The sequence below is a fragment of the Balaenoptera ricei genome, chromosome 18, assembly GCF_028023285.1.
Source record: "Balaenoptera ricei isolate mBalRic1 chromosome 18, mBalRic1.hap2, whole genome shotgun sequence".
In the NCBI taxonomy this organism is placed as follows: domain Eukaryota; kingdom Metazoa; phylum Chordata; class Mammalia; order Artiodactyla; family Balaenopteridae; genus Balaenoptera; species Balaenoptera ricei.
This window is the reverse complement of record NC_082656.1, coordinates 1,264,880-1,291,055: the sequence shown is the minus strand read 5'-3', so window position 1 is coordinate 1,291,055 and position 26,176 is coordinate 1,264,880. Positions and strand designations below refer to the sequence as shown.

Below are 26,176 nucleotides of genomic sequence, written 5' to 3'. Positions count from 1 at the left end.
TCCACGGTAGACCTGAAATTAACCTCTTAATTAGAAAAACCCTAAAGGCTTGGTTTCTTTCCAGTAACAGTGAAATTGGAATTTGGCATTATCTATATCCTAATTGAATTGCTGAACTAGCTACTAATTTGTCTGCATGATAATAACCCAATTTTTAAAATTGTGATGATATTTACCATTGTAACTACTTTTAATTGTACAATTCAGTGGCGTTAAGTACATTCACAATGTTGTGCAACAGTCACTGCTACCTATTTCAAGACATTTTCACCATCCCAAGCAGGAGCTTAACCACTAAATGATAACTCCATTCCTCCCTCCCCTCTGTCCCTGTAACGGCTCTTGTATCAATCCTTTCTGTCTCTATGAAGTTGCCTATTCTAGGGACCTCATATAAGTGGAATCATACAGTATTTATCCTTCTGTGTCTGGCTTATTTCACTCAGCATAATGTCCTCAAGGTTCATCCATGTTGGAGCCTGTGTCAGAATTTCCTTCCTTTTTAAGGCTGAATGATATCACATTGTATGTAATATTGAGTAATACTCCATTGTGTGTAAATAACATTCCATTTTTTTAATCCATCATCTGGCAACGGATGTTTGGGTTGTTTCCGCCTTTCGGCTCTTGTGAGTAGTGCTGCTGTGAACATAAGTATGTGTACAAGTATCTGTTTGGTCCCTGCTTTCAGTTCCTTTGGGTATATACCCAGGAGTGGAATTGCTGGGTCGTACGGTCATTCTACGTTGAAACTTTCTGAGGAACCTCCATACTGTTTCCATAGTGGCTGCACCATTTTACATTCCCACCAACAGTATACAAAGGCTCCTATTTCTCCACATCCTTGCCAACACTTAATCTCCTTTCGTTTTTTTTAAAATAGTAGTTATTCTAGGGGGTGTGAGGTGGTATCTCATTGTGATTTTAATTTGCATTTCCTTAAGGTTCAGTGATGTTGAGCCTCTTTTCATATGTTTCGTGGTCATTTGTAGATCTTCTTTGGAGAAATGTCTATTCAAGTCCTTTGCCCTTTTTTAATTCGGTTCTTTGGGTTTTTGTTGTTGAGTTGTAGTTCTTTATATAGTCTGGATATTAATTCCTTATCGGCTATATGCTTTGCAAATACATTCTCCCATTCCATGGTTTGTCTTTTCACTCTGTCAGTGGTGTCCTTTGATGCACAAAAGTTTTAAATTTTGATTAAGTCTGTTTTATATATATTTTTTTGTTTTATTGCCCGTGCTTTTGGTATCATATCCAAGAAATCATTGCCAAATTCAACATCATGAACGTTTTCCTTTATGTTTTCTTCTATGAGTTGTATAGCTTTGGCTCTACTAAAACAACTCAGTTTCAAACCAGCCCTCGCACCCCCTGTCCCCGTGCCACTCCTGGTTATATTGGCCTTGCTTTATCCTGACTCCAGGTGTAAACAAGAAGTCCCTTAGGCTTCCTCCTCACAGCAGACAGGCCTCTGTGAGCGTCCCGATGGCTGATGTGTGTGGTTGAGCACCACCAGCTGGGGGTGGCTTCCTCGCCCTGTGCCTCAGGCTGTGGGCTCCTCCTGAAACCACACTGACCGTTTGTAGCTGCTCAGATCCTACGTCTGTTCTGTTCTCCCATCGTGAAATTATCAAGATCTTTTTAAATTACCAAAAAGTTATTTTTATTGAAGTATAGTTGATTTACAATATTGTGTTAGTTTCAGGTGTACAGCAAAGTGATTCAGATATATATTATTTTCAGATTCTTTTCCATTATAGGTTCTTACCAGATATTGAATATAATTCCCTGTGCTATCCAGTCAGTCCTTGTCTATTTATATATATTGAATAGTAGTGTGTATCTGTTAATCCCAAACTCCTAATTTGTCCCTCCTTCCCTCCCTCTCCCCTTTGGTAACCATAACTTTGTTTTCTATGTGTGTGAGTCTGTTTCTGTTTTGTAAATAAGTTCATTTGTGTCATATTTTAGATTCCACATATAAGCGATATCATATGGTATTTGTCTTTCTCTGTCTGACTTCACTTAGTATAATAATCTCTAGGTTCATCTATGTTGCTGCAAATGATATTATTTCATTCTTTTTTCATGGCTGAGTAGGATTCCATTGTATATATGTACCACATCTTTATCTATTCATCTGTTGATGGACATTTTGCTTCCATGTCTTGGCTATTGTAAATAGTGCTGCTATGAACATAGGGGTGCATGTATCTTTTTGAATTATAGTTTTGTCTGGACATATGCCCAGGAGTAGGATTGCTGGATCATATAGTAGCTCTATTTTTAGTTTTTTGAGGAAACTTCATACTGTTCTCCATAGTGGCTGCACCAGTTTACATTCCCACCAACAGTGTAGGAGGGTTCCCTTTTCTCCACACCCTCTTCAGCATTTATCATTTGTAGACTCTTTGATGATGGCCATTCTGACCGTTGTGAGGTGGTGTACTGCATTGTGGTTTTGATTTGCATTTCCCTGATGATTAGCCACGTTGAGAAATGATCACGTTCTTTAACACCCTGTCCCGGGCCGGCCCCCGTCGGCCTCGAGGTTGAGGAGGAAGGAACACCGGCTGTACTGTCCCCGCAGGTGATTAACTGGGAGAGCACGCTGCACATCCCCGCGCAGGTGGAGCTGAGCCCCGAGGCCCGGGACCTCATCGCCAAGCTCTGCTGCTCGGCTGAGCACCGGCTGGGCCGCAACGGGGCCGACGACCTGAAGGCCCACCCGTTCCTGGGCGCCATCGACTTCTCCGGCGACATCCGGAGGCAGCCGGCCCCCTACGTGCCCACGATCAGCCACCCCATGGACACGTCCAACTTCGACCCAGTGGACGAGGAGGGCCCCTGGCAGGACGGCAGCGAGGACAGCTCCAAGGCCTGGGATGCGCTGGGCCCCCCGGGCAGCCGGCACCCCGAGCACGCCTTCTACGAGTTCACCTTCCGGAGGTTCTTCGACGACAACGGCTACCCGTTCCGGTGCCCCAAGCCTGCGGTGGCCGAGACCGGGACTGAGGCCGAGCAGCCAGCTGCGGGGGGCCCGGCCCCGGGGGCGCAGGCCGGGGGCTGCCAGCCCGTGTACGTGTAGACCCTGGGGGACCGGGAGGTCAGCCCCTCGGGTCAGTCGGCCGATTGCCCCTCGAAAGTCTGGTCTGCACCCAGAACCAAAGCAGAAAATCTTCTGAAAGAGGACTCGCCTCTGACATCTTCTCCACATTCTGGTTGATGGCGGGGCGGGTGTCAACATGGCCTGGAATTGGCTTTTGAGGACCTTCACTGCATTAAAACAATATTTTTTAAAATTAGTACAGTTTAGAAAGAGCACTTATTTTGTTTATAGCCATTTTTCTTACTAAATTATAGGGATTAATTTTGACAAATCATGCTGCTGTTATTTTCTACGTTTGTATTTTATCCACAGCACTTATTCACATTTAGGGAAAGACGTAAAGATTGAAGAACATGTGATAAGAAATCTCTGTGCAATAATGTAAAAAAAAAAAAAAAAAAGATAACACTGTTCTGATGTTACTGATACCATTTTATTCACACAGTGGTTTTTGTTTTATATTTTTCCCACATTTCAAAATTGTGATATATGTTAAAAGCTGCTTTTGTTTTGTTCTGTTTGCTTTTTGCGTATTATAGTATAATAGGAAGTGTGAGCAGGTGATCACGCGGGTGTGACTTCAGACGCCAAGTGTGGAGAGATCGCTGCATGAACAGGGTTTTTCTATTAAAGCGTGACCGTGTCTTGCCATTCACAGCGGGTTCTGTGAATACGTTTTGAGTGAGTAATTCTGGGCAGTGTGCTGATGCCGTGTCGTCCTGTGGTGACTTCCTCGCTGTGACTGCACCCCTCCTCTCTCGTTGAGGAAATGCACGTGTGCCTGAGAGCTGATGTGACTGTATGTGTCATGGGTGTGATTGGATTCTTTGGGGGGCAAAGACGTTTGTCCTACACTACACTTGTATACATCAAAAGGGATTCTCTTAGCTCTGCCAAAAAAATGTAAGTTAGTCGTGGACCTCTGTCTGCTTCGCGAGTCAGGGTGCTGTCCTGGTGGTACAGCCGCCACGGGTAGCCGGAGCCCTACCCGGCAGACGCCCCGCGGAAGGGCAGTGATCTTGGGGTTCTCTCACCGTGTTTCTAGTGTGCTTTGAAGGATCCATCTTAACTTGGTTTTAGAAGCACATTTTTCTGATCTTTGTGAAACAGCAAAGTGATGTTGAAAAAGAAAAGATATTTAAGCCATACATATTTTCTTAGGAGTGTAAATGTATATATAACTACATAGATAAACACGAAATATTCCTATTTCAAATTAGTATGATTCCTATTTAAAGTGATTTATATTTGAATAAAAAGTTAAATTCTTTTTTTGCTTTTTAAAAACCTGATGCATCATATTTTTCATTATATTATTCCACGTATTTTTCCTTGAGGTTTTCAGCATAATGTATCCATTAGTTAGTGTATCTCTAGGCAGCACACTTTCGTGTCTATCGATGGCTAAACTGAAGAAGGTGATTCCTGTGTACTGGTTTACATGTGTGTGAGTGGCAGGTTCTGGGTCTGCTGTGCTCTGTCGCGACTGTCAGTGTTTCTCTAGTTTTGCAGTAACGCCGTGTTGTTATTTACGCTCTGACAGACGTCATGTGGTAGGTTCTTTCTCAGGAACTCAATTTAACTATTATTTATTGATATATCATTGCCTTTGAAAAGCTTCTACTGGCACAATTTATTATTAAAGTTTTGAATCCAAATCCATTGGTGTCAAGCTTCATTGGAATTTGCAAGTTCTCGCTCATATCATGTGTTGGGACTCCCCCGGGCTTTCCTGTGATTCACGCGCAGCCAGGGCTGCCATCGGGAGGGGGAGGGGAGGGGGAGGGGGGAGGAGCCCCCCAGAGGAGATCGGGTTTCAGGTCAGCACGCGGGCCAAGCAGGGGTGCGGTTCTGTGACCAGTTCTCTTCGCGAAGGTGGTGACAAGTATATGGCATTAGATTGTCGAGCGGGTTAAGTGGGGTGTCAGGTAAATCGCGAGTGGGAGCTGATTCCCCTGCTCGGGACAGTTACACTGACAGGACAAGGCTAACGCCTCACCTTTGCTTTAAGATGGTTGATGGTATTAAGAAATGCAGAAAGTATCGTTTGTTTTACTCTGAGTTGGTCTTTTGAAAGGTGCAGTCACGTGGTCCCCACTGGGCAGTCGCGACTCCACCGGGCCGCCTCCGACCCTGTCCTAGCGGCGAGGGGCCCCCCTTACTGCCGGCCCCCGCTTTCCTCTTAGGCTGACACGTCGGGGAGGCATCGTCAGCCGACGGGCGTGGAGGTCCCAGCGTCCTGCCCTAGCAGGAGTCCTGGCACGTCACCCCAGCAGGACGCTGGGGGCTCTGCTGGCACGGCCGGGGGCAGGGTTTTCTGATCTGACTGGCTGTACTGGAGCAGTTACTGCCCGTCTGCCCGTCTCCTCTGGGTCGGGGGTCGGGCTCTCACTGGGACCCGGCTTGCTGGCACTTGCAGGTTGCTGGCCTCGGCTCCAAGCCTGGAACCGAAAAGAAACCCCGGAGCGCTTAGCGCTGCGTCGTTCCTCAGGCCCCGAGGCCCAGCTCCTCTGCCGCCGCCCCCCCACCTCTCAGGGTCTTCTGTTCTGTCTGCCTGTCCAGGAGTCTTAGTTGTACTTGGTGGGAGGCGTAGGAAAAATCTGCTCCATCTTCCTGGAGGTGGAAGTGGGTTTCGGTTTCAATTTCAGTTTTGAGTAATGAAGGCTCACAATTCACCTCCTCAGTCACGCCAGCCACGTTTCGCAAGCTTGTCGCCGTGCGTGCTCAGCGGTCCACGCTGGATAGCGCGGGTCTGCGCAGAGCCCTCCGGCTGTGCGTTAGTCCGTGCGCTGACATCTGGCAGGATCCGGGGACCAGTGGAGCAGTTGGCCGTCATCTCTTTCCATGTGTCATTCCCTCTTGGGTAGCGGAGAGACCACCCTTCCTCGGCAGCGGGTCAGCTGACCTGACCACCCTCAGCGTCCAGCCCTCTGCTCTGCAGCATTGCGCCCTCTTCCCTTCCTGCTTGCCCGCCGCTCTGGACACGCGGACCCTCCTAAAGTCACCAGCTTCCTGCCTTTTTTAAGCCGGTGACTGGTGTCTCCAAAAGGATCAGAGTAGCTTATGGCTCCAGGACCCGGGTACAGACGTGAAGCCCGCCTCCCCGCCCCTGCAGCGGGAGCTCGGAGTCTTAACCACTGGACCGCCTGGGAAGTCCCAAAATTATATTGTTTTTAGAAAAAGAGTCTCTGTCCATGTCTCGCCATTTCCTGCTTCCCAAACACAGCCTCTCCCATGTCTTCTATGTCATTTTTTTCTGGCATTTTCACTAATAGGCTCTTAATGATATTTCTTGATTTACTTATTTTAAATATTTTCTATCAATGACATATATGGTAATTCTCTTATAGGCCTTCCTCAACCTCTGTTTCCTAGTATAAGTTCTCTCACAACTTTTAGTTAAATCAGTTATCAATGTAAATATTATTAAGACTATGCTGGGGAATTCCCTGGCAGTCCAGTGGTTAGGACTTTCACGGCCGTGGCCCCGGGGTTCAATCCCTGGTTGGGGAACTAAGATCCCATAAGCCTCAAAGTGTGGCCAAAAACAAAAACCAAAAAACAAAAACAAGAACAAAAGACTGCTAGGTTGTCTTTGAGCCAAATAGTGTATTCTGATTATGTTTCCTTCTTATACAAAAAAATTTTCCTCTTGGACTTAGTAATTACCTTGTTTTTTCATTTACTCTGTTTTCTTTGAAAGTACAGGTGTTTTGTCCATCCTTCCTTCCTTCCCTTCTTCCTCCCCTCCCTCTCTCCCTCCCTCCGCAGTTGCTGCAATGGATCTGTCAAATCCCAGACTGTTTTCCAGGAGCACAAGTGCTTTGTCCACCTCATCCTGCAGTCTGGACCAGCTGCCCTTCAAGCCTGACAAACAGCTGTCATCTTGGGAATTCTCTTTGTCACTTTCCTGTGTTGGATCCCATTTTGCCAAATGCCATGTCTTCCTTTTCCTCAGGTTACACCTGGAAAAAAGTTGGGGTTCTTGCTTGTCCAAAAATGTCCCTTTTCTACTTTATTGAAAATATAAATAAATCTAAAATTCTAGGATGAAATTCACGCAGCATTTTGAAGGCATTAGTCCTCTGTTTCCCAGGTTCACAGTCTTGTTGAGTACCCTTTCTCTCTAGAAGCTTCTAGAATCATCTCTGTATACCCTGTGGTCTACACTTCATGGCGATGTTCCTCCATTGGTTTCGTTTATTGTCCTGAACACTGAGGCTTCAACCTAGAGATGTGTGCCCTTTGGCTCTGGTGAATTTTCTTGCATTATTTTTTTAAAAATATTTATTTATTTATTTATTTTGGCTACACTGGGTCTTAGTTGTGGCATGCAGGCATCTTAGTTGCCGCATGCATGGAGGATCTAGTTCCCCGACCAGGGGTTGAACCTGGGCCCCCTGTATTGGGAGTGTCGAGTCTTACCCACTGGACCACCAGGGAAGTCCCTTCTTGCATTATTTTGAACTTTATTCCCTCCAAAGATTCTCCAACTCCTCAGCTGATTCTCTGATTTCTTATATTTATTTCCTGTCATCCATGTCTTTTTTATTCCACTTTCTGGAAGATTTCATTGACTTCATCTTACAGATTTCATATTAAATTTTTGGGGCAAAGGTATTATCTTTTTAATTCCCAAGAGCTCATTCTTGTTCTCCAATCAGTCTGTCCCTGTTTTATGTCTTCAGTATTTGTGTTTGTTACCCCTCTTATCATTTCAAGGGTTTTTTAATTCTGCTTCCCAATTGTCTGTATTTCCTCTGGGCTCCTTTGTGTTATGTTTTTGCTGCTTGTTCTTTGTTTTGCTCTTTCTCCAAATGCATGTTGGAGGCTTTCCTTAAATGACTCTGACCATCTTTTTTTTAAAAATAACTTTAATGAGATATAATTCACATAAGTACAAAAAATTCACCCACTTAAGGTATATCATTCAACAGTTTTTAGTATATTCACAGACTTGCAGAAACATCACCACAATCAACTTGAGAACATTTTTATCACTCAAGAGAGGCCTGGTTCCCTTCGGCCTTAATTCCCATTGTTCATGACCATCACAAGTGCACTCCTCAGACAACCACTAATCTACCCCCGTCTCTACGGATTTGCCTCTTCTGGACATTTAATATAGATGAAATCATACAGTAAGTGGCCTTTGGTGACTGGATTCTTTCACTTAGCATCATACTTTAAAGGTTCACCCATGTGGTAGCACTGTGAGTATGTCATTCCTTTTTATTGTCAAATAGTATTGTGTTGTGTAGATTTATCCCATTTTATTTTTCCTATTTATCCAACAGTTAGTGAACATTAGAGTTAGGTCTGCCTTTCGGCTATTGTGCATAGTACTGCTCTGAGCATTCATATGCAAGTGTTTCTGTGGACATACTTTATTTCTCTTGGGTGTAAGCCCAGTGGTGGCTTTACTGGGTCAAATGGCAACGCTATGAACCTTCTGAGGTGGTGCCAGACTGTTTCCAGAACAAGTGCACCAACTTACATTCCCTCCAGCAATGTGTGATGGCCCTAATTTTTCCACATCCTCACCAATTTCATTTTTTCTTTTTGGTGTTCTTTGATGCCCCCCAATTTTTTATTTTGCTGAAGTCCAGTTTATCTATTTTTTTCTCTCGTTGTTTTTGCTTTGGGTGTCCTATCAGGGAAGACTTTGCCTAACCCAAGGCCATGAAAATTTACTCCTGTATTTTCTCCCAAGACGTTTATAGTTTAACCCTTCATTTAGGTCTGTGATCCATTTTTAGTTTATTTTTGTGCAATAAGATGAGGGGTGTGATTTCACTAGTGTGCACGTGAGTACCAGGGTGTCCCAGAACCATTTGTTGAAAAGACTAACCATTCTTTCCCCGTTGCATTGACTTGGCACTCTTGCCAAAAATCAACTGACCCTAAAGTTTTCAGGTCTGTCTCTGGACTGCCCATGATGTGTACTTGACCTAGCATCAGTCCTTACCGTCCATTCTCGTGTAAGAGCTCCGCACTGACCACTGACTGGAAGCCCCCCGGGGGTCAGGGAGTGTGCATTGGTGGCTGTGAGCCTGAGGTCTTTCTGTGTTTGCAGGGAGGGCGTGCCTGCTGGTGCCTGCTGGTGGTCGCACACCCAGGCACGGGCCTTCCCTGCGCACCCCTCCCCCTCCCCCGAGAGCCCTGCCCCGCTGCTTCCACTTGGCCACGTGCTCCGTCTCCGGTAAGGATCTTCCATGGTGTGGACAGCCTCCTTGCAGCTTGACGGCTACCTGAAAATGGTCCCCGGTTCCTCGGCATCTGGCCCTGCCGGCGTGTTTGTGACTCTTAGATGAACCACGGCGGGCCCTCTTCGCTCAGTGCCTTGTTCCCGTGCTTTCTGTTTGCACTGAGGGCGCTGACTGCTTCCCCGGGGCCAGCGGGGACCCGCTTCTCCTGGTGCTCCTCACCCCGCCCTCTGTCTCAGCGTGTTGTACGGGCCCAGCTGGCTACGGATCAGGCCTCTGGAGGTATCTGCATCCTCTCGCTTCCCGGACACCATTAACACGACAGGAGAGAGGTTTTGTAAATTAATAAAGCTTATTTTTCAGAGCAGAATGGAGCGGAAGTACAGAGAGTTCGTATCCACCGTCCCCAAACACACAGCTTCCCCCCACTGTCAGCCTCCCCCCCAAGGTGGTGCCTTTGTTACAGTCAGAGAACCCACACTGACAGGCCGTCATCTCCCAGAGTCCACGGTTTGCGTTAGGGGGTCACTCTTGGTGTCGTACTTGCTATGGTTTGGACAAATGTACATGACGTGTATCCACCTTATAGTCTCACACGGAGTAGGCTGCCCTAAGGGCCCTCTGTGCTCCACCTATCCACCCCTCCCTCCCTGTAACTCCTGGAAACCACTGATGTTTTCTTACTGTCTCCATAGTTTTGGCTTTTCCACAACTATGGAATCACACAGTCTGTAGCCTTCTCAGATTGGCTTCTTTCACTTAGCCATATGCACTTCAGGTTCCTCCAGGTCTTTCCATGGCTGACAGCTCATTCCTTTTTAGCACTGAATTATATTCCATTTTCTGGATGGACCATAGTTTATTCATTCACCCACTGAAGGACATGTTATTTGCTACCCAGTTTTGGCAATTATGACTAAAATTTTATAAACATCCAGGTGCAGATTTTTGTGTGGACATACTTTTTGACTCACTGGGGTAAGTACTAAGGAGTACAGTTGCTAGATTGTATGGTGGGAGTGTGTTTAGTTTTGTAAGAAACTGCCAAACTATCTTCCACAGTGGCTGTTCCATTTTGCACTCCCACCAGCGATGAATGAGAGTTCCTGTTGCTCCACATCCTTGCCAGCTTTTGGTGTTGTCAGGGTTTGGGATTTTGGCCATTCTAATAGGTGTGTAGTGTGGGTCGTTTTAATTTGCTTGCATTCCCCTGATGATACGTGATGCTGAATGTGTTTCTGTGTGCTTTCTTGCTATCTGTACCCCTTCTTTGGTGAGGTTTCTGTTGAGATCTTTTGCCTATTTTTTGACCAGGTTGTTTGTTTTCTTACTGCTGAATTTTGAGAGTTCTTTGTATATTCTGAATAACAGTACTTTATCAGATGTGTCTTTTGCAAATATTTTCTCTCAGTTTGTGGTTTATCATCTCATTCTCTTGACAGTGTCTTTCACAGAGAAGTTTTTAATTTTAATGAAGCTCAGATAATCAATTCTTCCTTTCATGGATTGTGCCTTTGGTGTTGTATCTAAAATGTCATCGTGGGTACTTCCCTGTCGGTCCACAGGTTAAGGCTGTGCTTCCAGTGCAGGGGGTGTGGGTTTGATCCCTGGTCGGGGAACTAAGATCCCACATGCCGTGTGGCTCAGCCAAAAAAAAAAGGTCATTGTCATACCCGAGATCATCTAGGTTTATAATTTTCTGTTTTACATTGAGGACCATGATTTTTGGTGAAAATAATTTTTGTGAAGGGTGTAAGTTATGTGTGTCTAGATTCACTTTTTTGCATGAGGATGTCCAAGTGTTCAGGGACCATTTGTTGAAAAGACAATCTTTGCCTTTTCTCCTTTGTCAAAGATCAGTTGACTATATTTATGTTTGTTTATTTGAATGTTGATCCAGCCTTTCTTACCTGGGATAAATCACACTTGGTTGTGGTGTATAATTCTTTTTGTACATTATTGGATTTGATTTGCTAATATTTGTTGAGGATTTTGCATCTATGTTCATGAGAGACATTGGTCTGTACTTTTCTTGTAACATCTTCGTCTGGTTTGGGTATTAGGGTAATGCTAGCCTCACAGAATAAGTTATATTCCCTTGGCTTCTATCTTCTGGAAGAGATTATAGAGAATTGGTATGATTTCTTCTTTAGTGTTTGGTAGAATTCACCAGTGAACCCATGTGGGCCTGGTGCTTTCTGTTTTGGAAGGTTATTCATTATTGATTTAATTTCCTTAGTAGATACAGGCCTATTCAGATTATCTGTTTCTTCTTTTTCTTCTTCTTGTTTGTTTGTTTTTTTTTAAATCTGTTTCTTCTTGTGTGAGTTTTGGCAGCTATTGTGTTTCAAAGAACTGGTCCATTTTATCTAGGTCGTCAGATTTACCCTTTTAATGCTCATGTGCTGGTGATAATTCCCTGCTGCATTTCTGATATCAGCAATTTGTGTTTTCTCTCTTTTTTTGTTAATAAGTCTGGCTAGAAGCTTATTGATTTTATTGATCTTTTCAGTGAACTGGCTTTTGGTTTTATTAATTCTTCTCTTCTGATTTCCTATTTTCAATTTCAGTGGTTTCTGCTCTCTCAAGTCTTTATCATTTATTTTCTTCTGCTTACTTTGTATTTAATTGCTCTTTTTCTAGTTTCCTAAGGTGAAAGTTTAGTTTATTGATTTTATGTTCTTCTTTTCTAATATACGCATTCAATACTGTATATTTCCCTCTTGTCACTGCTTCTGCCACATTCCACAAATTTTGATAAGCTGTATTTTCATTTTCTTTTAGTTTAAAATATTTTAAAATTTTCTTGAGATTTCTTCTTTGACCCATGTGTTATTTAGAAGCGTCCTGCTTAATCTCCCAGTATTCTGGCATTTTCCAGACATCTTTCTGTTATTGATTTCTGGTTTAATTCCATTGAGGTCTGAGAGCTATGATTTCTATTTTTTGAATGTATAAAAGTGTGTTTTGTGGCTCAGAATGCAGTCTATCTTGAATGTTCTTACTAAAATAAAGAGGATTGGTTGAAAGTCTGTTTTAGAAGTTACCCAGATCATCTCCACAACTCTAGCCGCACAAGTGGCTGCCCTTCCCCCAACTGGAAAAAGACGGGAAAGTTTTCTCTGAGGATGGTAAGCTGGAGGGTTGCTATGGTTACAAGGCACGGTTTGGGACAGAGCTATGAAGTGAATATGTGCATACTGAATCCTTCAGCCCTCTTCTCCCACTCAGCTCTCGGAATACCGGCAACAAGCTTGTCATCCTCTGGGCAGGAGATTGGTGGTCTCCTCTGGGGCCTCTGAGCAGCCCAGGAGGAAAAGACTGGAAGATACTGATATCAAGGTTCTCCAAGTAGAGGGCCCGGCCAGATTACCTTGCATGGCAGCTTCACGTGCACACGCAGAGCTTCCCATCAGCATTTCCACGGCAAGCCCTCGGATAGGAACCTCTGGAGAGTAATGTGAGCCTGACATGGACGACGCGGACAAAAATGAGCCCAAACGAGATTGTACAAGAAGAGCTTCAGAAAACTGTCACTGATATTTTCAAGATAAGAGAAGATGTTGCAACCTTGAAACAAGAAGAGAACATATTTAAAAGGAACATTCAGAGAACAAGAGGGAGGTCTTTGAAAAATTAACAATGATGGCAAAAATTAAAGTCCGTGGAAAGTTTGGACAGTAAAGTCAAGGAACTCTCCCAGAAAAAAAGAGCCAAAAAATGAAGAAATGGAAAATAAAAGGGAAATGTAAGGAAATTAGAAGGATGTCCATGTCTGTATCTGAACTGTGGCAGTTTCAGAAAAAGAAAAATATGTTAATGGAGTTGAGGAGATCTTCAATTCAGTAATTCAGGAAAATGACCTAGAGCTAAAGGATATGCTTTTAGATTGAAAGGAGCTGAAATGCCCAGAACAATGGGTAAAAATAGACCCATACAAATGTACATCATCAGATATTCCAGAATGTTTAGAACAAAGAGAGAATGCTACAAGCTTCGGAGAGATAAAACAGTTCATATACAAAGGATCAAGAATCAGAAGGGCTTTGAAGGTAACACCAGCTCTAGACATTAGAGGGTAATGGAACAAGGCCTTCAAATTTTGTGAAAATAATTGTTTTCAACCTTAAACTCTATCCCCAGACAAGCTATTAATCAAGTGTGAGGGTAGAATAAAGACATTTCAGACATTCAAGAATTCAGAATGTTTTCCTCCCATATCCTCTTTCTCAGGAAGCTGGAAGCAGACATGGGGTCCAAGAAACGGGTCTGACAAAGGGGAGGAAGAAGGGGCTCAGTGGGCGCTGCTGAACGGGTCCCAGGTGACAGCTGTGCCCCAGGTGCGGGGGGCAGGCTGCTCGCTCGGGACCAGCGGGGGGTCTAGGGTGGCCTTCACTGGGAAGAGGTCCTTCGCCTGCCTTAGAGGAGATTCAGTACTTGGAGAACAGTTTAGGATTGGGTTTGGGTTGAGGATATAAAAAACTAAGCAAATGGAAAACATGAACCAATTATTAATTCTAGGGAAAACTAAAGGTTGTATGGAAAAGTGAAAGTGATTATAGGAATAGTATGGTTCATTTGGGGATAGCGTTTACATAGTCGTAGTAATATGTTAATTATTGACTTCACCAAACGTCCAAAAGTCTGGCAGCGTGTATTAGGAAGACAAGGGAATGGGAAGGGCATGCCTGGGTATCAGGGGAAGAGGGTTTAAAAGGAGCTAAATTCTCATCTTCTGTAACGGGAAGTAATTACATCATGCCGAGATGAAAACTCAAGACACTGCTTTACAAGGATGCAATCTGGATACAAGTCCTTTGTCAGATATACGTATTGAGAATATTTTATCCCGTTTCGTTAATGGTGTCTTTTAAAGGGCAGGTGTTAATTTTGATGAAGCCAAATGTGTGATTTTTCTCTTATTGTTAGTGCTTTTGCTGTTCTATTTAAGAAATCGTTTCCTTCCTCAAGATCGTGAAGAAATTCTCCTGTGTTTTCTTCTAGAAGCTTTTCAGCTTTAGCGTTTATATTCGATCTGTGATCCATGTCAAAGTATTTCTGTGTTTAGTGATTTTGGCCAAAGTGAACATGTCTTGCTCTTCCATTGACTTCCTGTGCCGTTTTGCACGTAGCAGGCACTCGTATTTTTGTTGTATTTTATCTATATGTTTACCTATATGCTCCTTCTGAGCAGGACCTATGAGACAGTCATTTGTGTTCTCCCTGACCCGTCCCCATCACACACGGCTCCACACGGTAACAACCCTCCGAAAAAGGAGCCCAGAGGAGCCAGGGCACCAGCCACGGCTGTTTGTCCCTGTGCCGCAGAGCCAGGCAACGCTGTGTTCCTCAGATCCAGAAGGTGCACCTCGCAGGCACAGGTAGAGCCCGCCTGGGAAGGCCGCACACGCTGGGCACTGGGCATGGGCAGTGGCTGGCCCTGGGGTCCGTCTTCTGGCCTTTTCTTCCTGGGATTTCACATACCCAGATGCTGGTGTTCGGTTTCCGTGCTCTGAATTCTAAGCCAGCCTGTAAGCCAAGGCCACTTCTTTTCTCCCTGGGAACTCTTTGATCTTAAGCTTTGTCTCCTAGTAGCATGGAGTCTCGTTTCAAAATAAACCCCACCTGGGAGTGCACACAAAGTCAATATTAGTAAATCGTTAGTGCTTAGACACAAACATTTTTTTACTTTCACCTACCCAAATACAAAGTAAAAAATCAACCACAATCATGGAATGCAGCCACCAGCTTCCTGCTGAGAAAAACCAAATATGCAGGGACTTCCCTGGTGGCACAGTGGTTAAGAATCCAGCTGCCAATGCAGGGGACATGGGTTTGAGCCCTGGTCCGGGAAGATCCCACATGCCACGGAGCAACTCAGCCCATGCGCCATAACTACTGAGCCTGCGCTCTAGAGCCCGTGAGCCACAACTACTGAGCCCACGTGCCACAACTACTGAAGCCCATGCGCCTAGAGCCTGTGCTTTGCAACGAGAGAAGCCACCGCAATGAGAAGCCCGCGCACTGCAACAAAGAGTAGCCCCCGCTCGCTGCAGCTAGAGAAAGCCCACACGCAGCAACGAAGACCCAAGGCAGCCAAAAATAAATTAAAAAACCCAAAAAAACAAAAAACAACCAAATCTGCACTGGTTCCGTCACCATCGAACAAGGACAGGAGCAGGAGGGACACTGAGGGCAGAGCTGGGGCGACGTCCTGCCCCATCTCCCAGGACACTCGCCAGCTCTGGGCTTGGGCACGGCTTCCAGCCCAGAGCATGTCCTTGTCCTCATTTTTCTGCGAGAAGGAATGACGTGAGGAGGCTGTGGAGGACCAGCCCTCCCCCACCCCCTTGGGGCCCTCGAGACCACTGCCCAGACGTGAGCCGCCTCCCGGAAGCCGCCCCAGTCTGAGTGAGTCATCTCCCTGATGAAGCACCTTCCATGATTTCCGTTGCCCGAAGACAAGGTGGTCCAGTGCTGGAGAACCCGGCCAGCCCAGCCCAGGCCCCTCGCTTGCGGGGGATGGAATCGTGGGAAGCTTTGGCTCTGGATGGACTTGACTTTCAGTTCCTGGTGGGTCTGAAGCTGTGTGACCTTGGATGCTTTTCCTAACCTGGAAGAGTTGCTAAACACCTCAGAGGCTCAGGGCCCTTAATCCCTGAACACAAAATGATAACGCTGCCAGTGGGAGAATTAAATGAAAAGCATCTGCAAAGTGATGCAGATACTCCAGATGCTCCTGCCCGGCCGGTTCCCCTCTCGGTTCCCCTCTCGCCCCCCGCCTGGCAGCCACCCGAAGCCACTCCCGCATGAATGCCTGTGCACCCGGCCCTCCTTTGCCTCTTTCCTTTACCTGAAACGGGGTTGCCTTCAGGCCTTCACCCGAGATCTACCACGTGCCCCGAACACCAGGTCGCCTGCCGGCCTCACCGCGAAGGCCCGCCCGCCCAAGGCACCCGTGGTCCAGCCCCGCCAGGGCGTGGGCCTCTGGCCCAGGAGCCACACCCGTGTTGTCAGGGCTGCGGCTCCTCCGAGGCTCCCTGGAGGCAGCTGGGACCCAGCACCGCGGGGCACACAAGGAAGTACTTGAAGTGTCTGCTGGGGAAATGAGTGAAAATTAGTACCTGTCGGTCCCCTCCCACCCTGGCGCCTGAGGGAGGGCTCCCGCCCTTGTTCAATATGACCGTAATCGCTCTGAGCCTCAGTCTCGTTCTCTGTAAAATGGAGCTAACACTAGTGTCTATTTCAGAGATTTTATTGGTAAAGATTAAGGGATACACTGCAGGTAAGGGATGCACGGCTGAACTTTTAAAGCACTAGATCGCTGTCCTCAAACCGTGCTGCCCTGGGTCAGCCCCACAACCGCCCCCTCCTCAGCCTGCGCGTCTGTGAAAGGACAGCGCAGAACCGAGTCATTTCTAAAGCTATTCGGGCCTTCAAGGATTTCCCTAAAGTCAGTCTTTAACAAGCTCATATGATTCTGAAAGGGCGTTTATAGAATAAGCTCTCTTTTGTAGTAAGAAATTTGCAATTCAGGGGCGTGGGAGCACGGGATGGAGTCTAAAGCAGCTTTAGTGAATGAGTACAGCTGAGAAGTGATTCACTGAGAAGTGATTTTTATGGAATATTTTTTTAAAGTTTCTTAAATATCTACACCAAATAGAAACACTAGTTTTCAGCTATTAACCTAACTGCTGGTCCCTTTTTGTGTCAGGAAACTTCTCCAAATCTGCCTTCGCCGTGAACTGTCCATCACAAGAGTGTACTTTTTGTTGGTCACTCACAAAAAGAACAGTTTACACTGGATGATGTTTTTCAGCTTACAAATATTTTCATGCCTATGATCTCATTTAAAATTTGTCACAGGGAGGGACTTCCCTGGTGGTCCAGTGGTTAAGACTTTGCCTTCCAATGCAGGGGGTGTGGGCTTGATCCCCGGTTGGGGAACTAAGATCCTGCAGGCTGCAGCCAAAAAGTGAAAAAAAATAACTAAATAAAGAGAAGACAATTTAATAAATAAATAAATAAACAAAGAAATAAAATTTGTCACAAACCTGAAAGATGGCAAATACTGGCAATTCACTGTTCAGCTGAGGAAACCGAGGATGGGGAGACCTGCCTTGGAGAGCGAACACGTGTCACCTCTGTGCTCCCAGCCAAGGCTTCAGACTTGTGTCCTTCTCAAAGATTCTGTTCAAAAGAGACATGCATTCTTCAAAATAAACAGCCCCGTGGTGGTTAGTTTTATGTGTCAGCTCAACCGGCCACGGCCTGCGCAGATGAAACATTATCTGGCTGTGTGCGTGTGAGGGTGTTTCTGGATGAGACGAGCATTGAATCGATGGACTCATATTTTCTGTATATTTCTAAATTTTTTACAATGAAAGCGTGATCCTTTACATCCTAATTGCAAGAAGGTAGAAATGGGGGCTGGGCTCTAGGGCCTAAGTGCACTTTTCGCTCTAAAATTCCATACGGTTCACAGTTCACAGCACACGAGGGTTTTTCCCTCCACTGCTATAGCAGCATGTAGTACAGGTTTGCTAATAGCAGTGCTGTCTGGCATTTCGCTTCTAAATCTCGGGCAAGACTGCATTGTTATCCGTAGAACTTAAGTGCTGGATCGTGTTCGCCTGCGAAGTTCGTCCACGCTGCCTGAGGACCAGACTGAGCTACGCGACAGTAACGCACGGAGAAGATAATAACATTTTACTTGTAAAGGTGACGTCACAAGTGGCAGGGCCGTTGGTGCAGCACTTACTCATCCCAGGGGCGTGTCCCTTCCTCCAAGCTGTGGTAACGCCTCTGACAGTTTCTTTACGGCAAGGCGATGAGGCCAGCCTGCTCAGAAAGGCAGACCCGGGGGTGAACTCGGCGTCTGCGCGTGCGGCCATGTGCCTTCAGTCCCGATTTCCTGGCTTTGTTCCCACCTGGGGAGGTGGTGTGCAGAGGGAGAGGCGGTCTTAACAGCCCGCCCCGGGGCGGGGGTAGGAGGCCCCTGGCTGGCCAGGCCTGTCTCTGGGGCAGTCCGTTGCAAGGGAGGGCACTGCCTGCCTCGGGTCGCTGTGGGGGGCTGGCTGAGGCCCCGGCAGTCTCCTCTGGTGGCTCGTGCGAGGTCAAAGCGGGGCCTCCAGCCCTGATGGGTCCCGGCCTGAAGCCCCTCAGCTTCTTCACTCTGCCCCACGGTCAAGGCGGTGGTGCCCCTTCTGGACAAGTATCCTGGACCAGGTCCCAGGCCTTGGGAGATGACACACAGATTCCCGTTGGTCTCTCCCCTCCCCCATCTGTCCCACGTTGAGTCCCCTCCCTGCAAAAGCCCGTTTCTCTACTTTCACAGCAGACCTTTACACGCCCCCTTAAGGCCAGAACCCAAATCTTCAGCACTCCCCCACCCGCCCCCAAATGTGTTCCTCTCTCCTCCTGAGCCGGGACGGCTCCGTGTGGTGGGTGCATCTCTTCCATCAGCTCCTGGGTGGGTGCTTTGTGCTAGTCCCCCGGAGCCGCAGTCTGGTGTGGAGGGGCAGGTGCTTTGTGTGCCTGCCCACGGCACCCCGCTGGGGACCACGGCGCCCCGCTGGGACTGCACGCAGCTCCCCTGCTCAGGCCACCCCACAGGAGGAGCAACCACGGAGCGGTCTCAAGCTGTTCTTCCACAGAAAATCGAAATAAGGTTGATAGAAAATAAAGTTTCTTTTTTAAAAATGCATGTCTTGGTACACAAGTCTTTTCTGCGTCTCTCATCATACCCTTTAGATATTTCCGAGTGGATTTTCTGGAAGGGGTGTGCCAACTTACACCCCGTGGGAGCGTTAGCTCCTAACACCGTTTGTGAAGGTTCTCTTAGTCTTTAAGTTAAAAACATTTATTTATGTTATTTATTTGGCTGTTCCGGGTCTTAGTTGCGGCATGCAGTATCTTTAGTTGCGACGTGCAGGGTCTAGTTCCCTGACCAGGGACCAAACCCGGGCCCCCTGCATTGGGAGCGCGGAGTCTTACCCACTGGACCACCAGGGAAGTCCCTCATTTCTGTATTTTGAATAAGTATACGACGTGATGTTTCCTGTGGGCCTTTTCCTTCATTCCAGGCTCGAACGCTTGGCCGGAGGATGTTGAGATCTCCACGTTCCATTCAGGGATCCTGGGGACACCTGGGCTTCCTGAGGCGTGCAGGGCAGGGGCCCACTTGCCAGCAGTCAGCCTTCCAGACCCTCTCACTCCTGGCAGCAGAGACTTCTCCACTGGACGGACATCGGCTCAGCCAGAGCTGTTGCCCGTCGGGAACCCTGTGTCGCCCCAGTGGGAGGAGGAAAGCTGGGGAGAGGTGAAGGTTCAGGGCGGGCAGGGGAGCAGCTCCCAGCTGGCCTTGGGGCCAACCCCTCCCTTGGGTGGAGTGGAGGCCGTGGGTGACCCCAGGCAGCCAGCTTGAGAAGGTGCGTGGGAGATCGGGTCCCAGGGCAAGCAGCAGCCTGGACACGGGGCCTCACTCCTCCGGCCCCTCCAGCGGCCGGCCCGGGACCCGTGCAGCCCCTGCGCGGGGAGGGCCACCCGCAGGGCTCGGGTCCCTCAGTGTCAGCCCGAGGGAAGGGGGTTGCTGGCGGGAGCCGGGGATGTACCATGAGGAGTCAAGTTCCAGCTCCAGGCCCCTCACCTGTGTGAGCCATTTCTGTGTTACTGCGTGAGGGTCCCCAACCTTTTGTACAGTTTTATGAGCTTCAGATCTCGATCTGCACCTGACGGGGGTCACAGAAGGAACCCTCGGTCTCCCACACACTTCTTTCTTTCTCCATCAGAGATGCCAGGAAGGAGGAAGAAGGGGGCTGATGCACACCTCGACTCCCACTTCAGGCACCAAAGCACTGATGCAGGATGCATCAAAAGTCAAAGCATCTGCCCAAAATGTCTCTAAGGGACTGGCTACCCAGTGGGAAACGGTAGTTTGATTTTGGACAAAGTTCTTGGAGGTGAGGGTGGAGATAAATATGTGCTGTTCCAATGGATTGAGTCAAATAGGTTGGAAAGTTATAAAAGGGTGTGTCGCCATGGTTCTCAAACTGTGTGCCGAGGTGCCCGTGTGCCGCCCACCCACAGGGGCAACAAGGGGGGGTTCACATTCTCAGGGAGACAGTGATGTTGGTTGGATAGACTCTACCTACAAGCCAAGGTGGCTCACAGTTTCCCCAGCACCTACACTACATTCCTCGCAATGACATACATCTTTGCAAAGCTGGGGTTTTACGGGTGCCTTGATAAAAAGCAAGCTCCTGGTGAAAGTCACTGTGGAATGGGAGACAAAGGTGGCGGCAGCGTCGGATCTTGTGCCAGGATTTGAGGAGTTGTGCAGTGCCCGACAGGCACACACGTCCCACTCGCAGCTGTGGTTACTTAAGAATGAAATTAAAATAGCATTTTTCTTTCAGTTTACTGTATTTTTTTCCCCAGATGGCTACGAGGTTTTTAGGACACAGACACTTCTTAAATTGTTTGGAACGAACTACCTAATAAATGAACTCCTAGGTAGTCCTTTTATCATAGAAGTCCTGCGAGAGATGCTAAGAACCCACAAAGTGAGAAAGTTTGGGAACCTGCCGTGTGCATCCCACCCACGGAGGCAACCGCAGATGCTGGGTTTTGGTCCGTCCTAGAGATATTTAATGCACGTGATAGCAGCTAACATTCATTTAACTTTCACTTTGTGTCAAGCGCTGTTGTAAGCTTTGTGTTTCTTAACGAACTTAATCCTAGAGATGAGGCCACAAAAGCGCCCGAATCCACATCCCCCCCTACCCCGCCCCCAGTAAGGGCTTCAGGGCCTGAGCTGACACAGACCTGCCCTGCATTACCTCTGTGCAAAGTCGGGGCATTACCTTTAAATACGTGTCAATTTGATAGGAAAAAATAGCAGTTGTTAGAATATTAGTTTCGTTAAATGCTTTTTTGTATCTTTTTGGGTCCTTTATATTTATTCTTTCCATGAGTGTCCTTTGTGAACATCTTTAAGCTTTTAAAACGTCACCACTTTCTAGGTGTCTCTACAACATTAATGTGTTAATTGTTTAGACACACCCAATCAGGGGAAAGGTTGTCGTGCTAACCGGAACCTTCTCCTCCTCTAAACTTCACTAGGTCAGATCCATTTTTTAAAATGAGAAGTTTACCTGCTAGACTCAGAAAACTAATCCTGAGCTTTTCCCTCATAGCTTCTAGGTTAAAATGGTTATTTGAGAAAAAATAAAAAGAGAAGACTCTCCCTACCTCATAAAAGAAACCTTAAAACGTTTGTCTCTGACAATCCGTTACTGTGAGCACTGCAGAAGTCACTTCTGCTGCTTGATTTTCTGGTAACAGGTAATTGTTTTTTTACAAGTCTGAGGAGGAAATCGATGCTGTGTGACATTTTCTTATCCAGGTTTTCTGATGTTCACAATTGACCTTTGCTGACTGTCCTTCACTTCTCCACGTGGGACCTTGTTCCGCATCCTGGCTGGTCTGGAAGGGCTTTGGTCTCGCACTGCTGAGGCCTCCATTTACTGGCTGGCAGCCCCTGAGTTCATGTGAGGAGTGGAGTTCTGAAGAGTCATGTAGGTTTCCTTTTATTATATTACTAGTTAGTCCAGACAGCTAACCTGCAGCACAGGTGTTACCAAAACAGACTTGGGTCTGCTTGCCCCAGCACGGTAAAGCCAATCCACTGCCCCCAGGTTGTGGTGAGGAAAGGGCAGTGTTTATTGTGTTTAATTGCAGGCACCAAGCAAGGAGAACAGGAAGCTCAACGCTCAAAAGACCCAAATTCCCCGATGGCTTTCAGAGAAGGCCTTTTAAAGACAGGGGGAGGGAGGGGGCTTGTGGAGGGCGTGATCAGCTTGTGGACATTCTTCTGATTGGTTGGTGGTGAGGTAATTGGGAGTCAACATCATCAATCTTCTGGTTCCAATTGGTCTGGGGTCTCCGTGCTTGTGGGCAGCATGCAGTTAACTTCTCCCACCCAGAGGGGGTTTCAGTATCTGTGAAAGAGCTCAAAGAACATGGCTCAGAATATGATCTACAGCCCTGGAGGAGGAACTAAAGGTCCTTGACTTTGTTTAATGGCTAAACTATTATCATTTTGTCTTGCTTGACTGTTTTCCTTTCTTTCTGCATTTTCTCATTTCTCTGATTAATTTATTCTTTGGAACTCGGGGAAGACCTATGAGGCAAAGGTTTCTCTACAGACAGGCAGGTGGAGGGCATAGCGGGGATGGGGGGGTGGGTGTGTGTGTGGTGTGGTGTGTGTGTGTGTGTGTGTGTGTCTGTCTGTCTGTCCTGGGAAGGCCCCACAGGGTCCCAAACAGTCACACATCAGCTATGATCTGGACTTCTAGAAAAGGTTGTTCCCATAGAGCGTGCTTTTTCTTGGATCACCTCACTTTTTTTACCCAAAGAGTGATTGTTGTATAAAAATATAAAGGATTCCTTTTTCCAAATAAACCTGTCTTTTCCAATTAATCTGGGGTCCTTAGGAACTAGTAAAATAATGTAGGTGAAATACACTAGGTATATAGATATTAACAGAGGAACAATATAGAAACTAAGATAATGCACTTTATAAGTAGATCTATGAGTATTTTTTAAATTATTATTTACTTTAATTAAGGAGAAATAACTAGAATCCACCTTGGCGATTTCAAGAAGGCTTTAGTACTTGGAATGAAAAATAATTTAAAGTTAGGGAAAGAAAATAAAATTGTTGCCCTAAATACAGCTGCAGGCTTTCTTCCTAATTAAATTAGTTGTTTTTCCCCCAGAATTGTGACCTTAAAGAGCTGATGAACTGGAGATGAAGGCTTCAGTTCAAGGCAGAGGGGGCCCCAGGGCATCATCTGGGCAGCTTGGGGATTTTCTGTTGAAGTGGCTAGTTGTTTGGATAAGTGGGGATTCACACCTAGAGGCTTTAGAACTCCATAGGTGGGGTTTGGCTACTCTGCCCTGATCTTCCACAAATAACTTCCAGAGATCATCTGAATTTTGTTGAGCAGATTTTTTTTTTTTTTCATGTTTCTCTTCTGGCCCATGTAATTTGTACTAAATAGATATAAATAAATGTTGCAAGTCATTTCTTCGCAGTAAGAGGTTATATGATCACAGCTGAAACAGAAACAGAGATACTATTGAATATAATAGTAAGAACATATATAGAAATGCTCTTGTGCAAATGTGTTTGGTGGTTTGATTTCCTTTACTCTGGAGTATACATACAGAATGGACTCGCCTGTGCCTACTCCAGTAACCATTTATCCTGAATTCTATACAGAGTTTTAGTCCAGAAGGTACCATAGATTCTCTGAGTTCCAAGTTCAACCAACAGACAGCAGAGGGAGCTGGATGCTTTTGCAGCTGAGATTTACGCTCACTTTGAGGGCTCACAAGATGTCTTGGCGTGCCCTTCCCACGGAGAGGAAAGTAGGGATTCTTATTAAGCCACCCGCAAATTGCAGTGTTTTCTTTTCACATTTAAAAAAAATTGAAGTATAGTTGATTACAGTGTTGTGCTAATTTCTGCTGTACAACAAAGTGACTCAGTTATACATATATATACATTTTTTTAAAATATTCTTTTCCATTATGGTTTATCTCAGGAGATTGGATATAGTTCCCTGTGCTATATAGTAGGACCTTGTGGTTTATCCATGCAATGTTTTCTTTATTTCTTTTTATATCTATATATGCTAGGAAGGCGCTGTTGAACCTACACAATCACTTAGAAGTGATAAATACTGTGCAGATTTCTATGTTAAGGCAAATCTGCATTATGTGTCCTTCCCCTTCCCTCCTCCCCACAATTTAAAAACTAGACAATTGTCAAGGGACCCTGGAATGGCATGGCTTACTCTGTTCTTGAATCATTGTGGGCACCTACTATTCCTTCATTACACATTGAGTCAACAGAAATATATCAGGCAGCACTGTGTTCAGTGTGTATATTGAGCGCCACCTGGCACATGTTGAACCCTTCAAATGGAAGCTTGAGTGTTTTAAAAGCCATGGGAGTCTCTACATAAATTTGTCACAAGTTTTTTGTAGGACGAACAGTATGAAGCAGATGGGATTAGCTGATTCAATGAATAAGTTCTCTAGTCATTACTTCCCTCAGACTTGGAGAGAAGATTATTTTAAGGCTACGGAAAGAACAGAGTTTTACCTGAAACATGACTCTTCCTTTTACGTAAACAGTGAGGGGACACAGTGGGGCGAGCCGGTGGGGGCCGTCTTTGAGAAGGGGTGGGCTTGCGCTTTGTTGGAGGGTACACAGGACTGCAGTCATCACAGGAGGCAGGGATGCAGCTCCAGCTGAGGGTGGCAGTCGTGGGGACCGTGGGACCAGACTGGCCGAGGTTGTTAGAAAAGCAAGCAAGCCAGCACTTGCAAAATGCCGTGTTCCTTCCTACCAGACAAATCTGAGGACGCTCTTCCAGCTGGCTGCATTCACCAGTGCAGTGGTTCTCAAAGTTTTGTTTTGGATCCTTCACGGTCTTTTTTTCATATATAAATTTATTTATTTTATTTATTTATTTTTAGCTGTGTTGGGTCTTCATTGCTGCGTGTGGGCTTTCTCTGGTTGTGGCGAGCGGGGGCTACTCTTGGTTGTGGTGCGCGGGCTTCTCATTGCAGTGGCTTCTCTTGTTGCGGAGCACGGGCTCTAGGCGTGCAGGCTTCAGTAGTTGTGGCACACGGGCTCAGTAGTTGTGGCTCGCGGGCTCTAGAGCGCAGGTTCAGTAGTTGTGGCTCATGGGCTTAGTTGCTCCGCAGCATGTGGGATCTTCCCGGACCAGGGCCCGAACCCGTGTCCCCTGCATTGGCAGGCAGATTCTCAACCACTGCGTCACCAGGGAAGTCCTCCTTCACACTCCTAACAAGTACTGACGGCCCCACTGAGCAGGCTGCTGGCTGAGCTGTCAGGTCAGGAGAGGAGTTAACCGCTCTCCTTCTGGGCCTCTGTGAGGCAGGCCCCTCGCCCCCCGTGGCTGCCGGATTTACCTGTTTTGCTGGCATCAGGTCCACGCTGATGACACAGGGCTTTGTCCAGCAGGTAGAGGGGTGGATCCAGAAGACCCTGCAGGGAGAGCCCATCCTCCCAGGAAGAGCTGAGGAGGAGAAAAATGAGACCGGAGGCTTTAAAAGGACCAGAATATTTTGGAATGTTTGGCAAAATATTGAAAGTTGCCATCAATAATGACACATAATACTCAGGTCAGAGGGTCCAAGTGCCAGTGTTAATGGCACCTGTGTCTGGTTGGAGGATGCTCTCAGGGCTCAAAGTGAGAAGGCAGCTGGGTGGAGATGGTAGGACCCCTCTGCCCCCAGGCCCAGAGCTCCCACGGGTCGGAGGACAAGGCCAAACACATCAAGAACATGAACAGAAGCTGCTTCAAGACATTTATAAATTAAATCCCCACTTTCTCAAATTACCCGTTGGCTTAAAATGTGAAGAACAAAGCAGAGCTCTGCTGACAAACCCCCAGATCCTCTCTTGGGGGCGTAGTAATTATTCCCAGGGACATCCAGCAGGAATAGCCTCCACCAGCCCTTGTTCTGTCAAAACCCAGCCCAGGCGTCACTGTCAGTTCCTGGGCCGCAGGGCTCGAGCCCCTGTGGCAGGGGCAGGGACAGAGTCGCAGTTGCTGTTCAGACAAACCAACCCCGTCCCTGGGGGGCCTCCTCCTGGCCCAGTTCCTGGAGACTCACAGCAGAAGCCGGGCCCTGTTGTCCTTGGATGCCAGCCCTCTGGAGTCATTTAAGAGCCCCATCAGGCCTGCTTGAGGGGAACCTGGCCCCAGGCCGAGCCTCCCCTCCGATCCCCGTGCTGCCTCCACCCTCAGCTCTG

General features: G+C 46.8%; 1 protein-coding gene across 1 annotated transcript in view; it reads left to right on the top strand.

The window, feature by feature from the left end:
* LATS2 (large tumor suppressor kinase 2) overlaps nt 1–4,770 on the top strand; it is a 44,273-nt gene extending 39,503 nt beyond the window's left edge. The window contains exon 8 of the mRNA XM_059902506.1: nt 2,594–4,770. Within this exon, the coding sequence (XP_059758489.1) occupies nt 2,594–3,091 (498 nt within the window). The 3' untranslated portion in view covers nt 3,092–4,770. The remainder of the gene's footprint in view (nt 1–2,593) is intronic.
* Nucleotides 4,771–26,176: the final 21,406 nt, after the last annotated feature.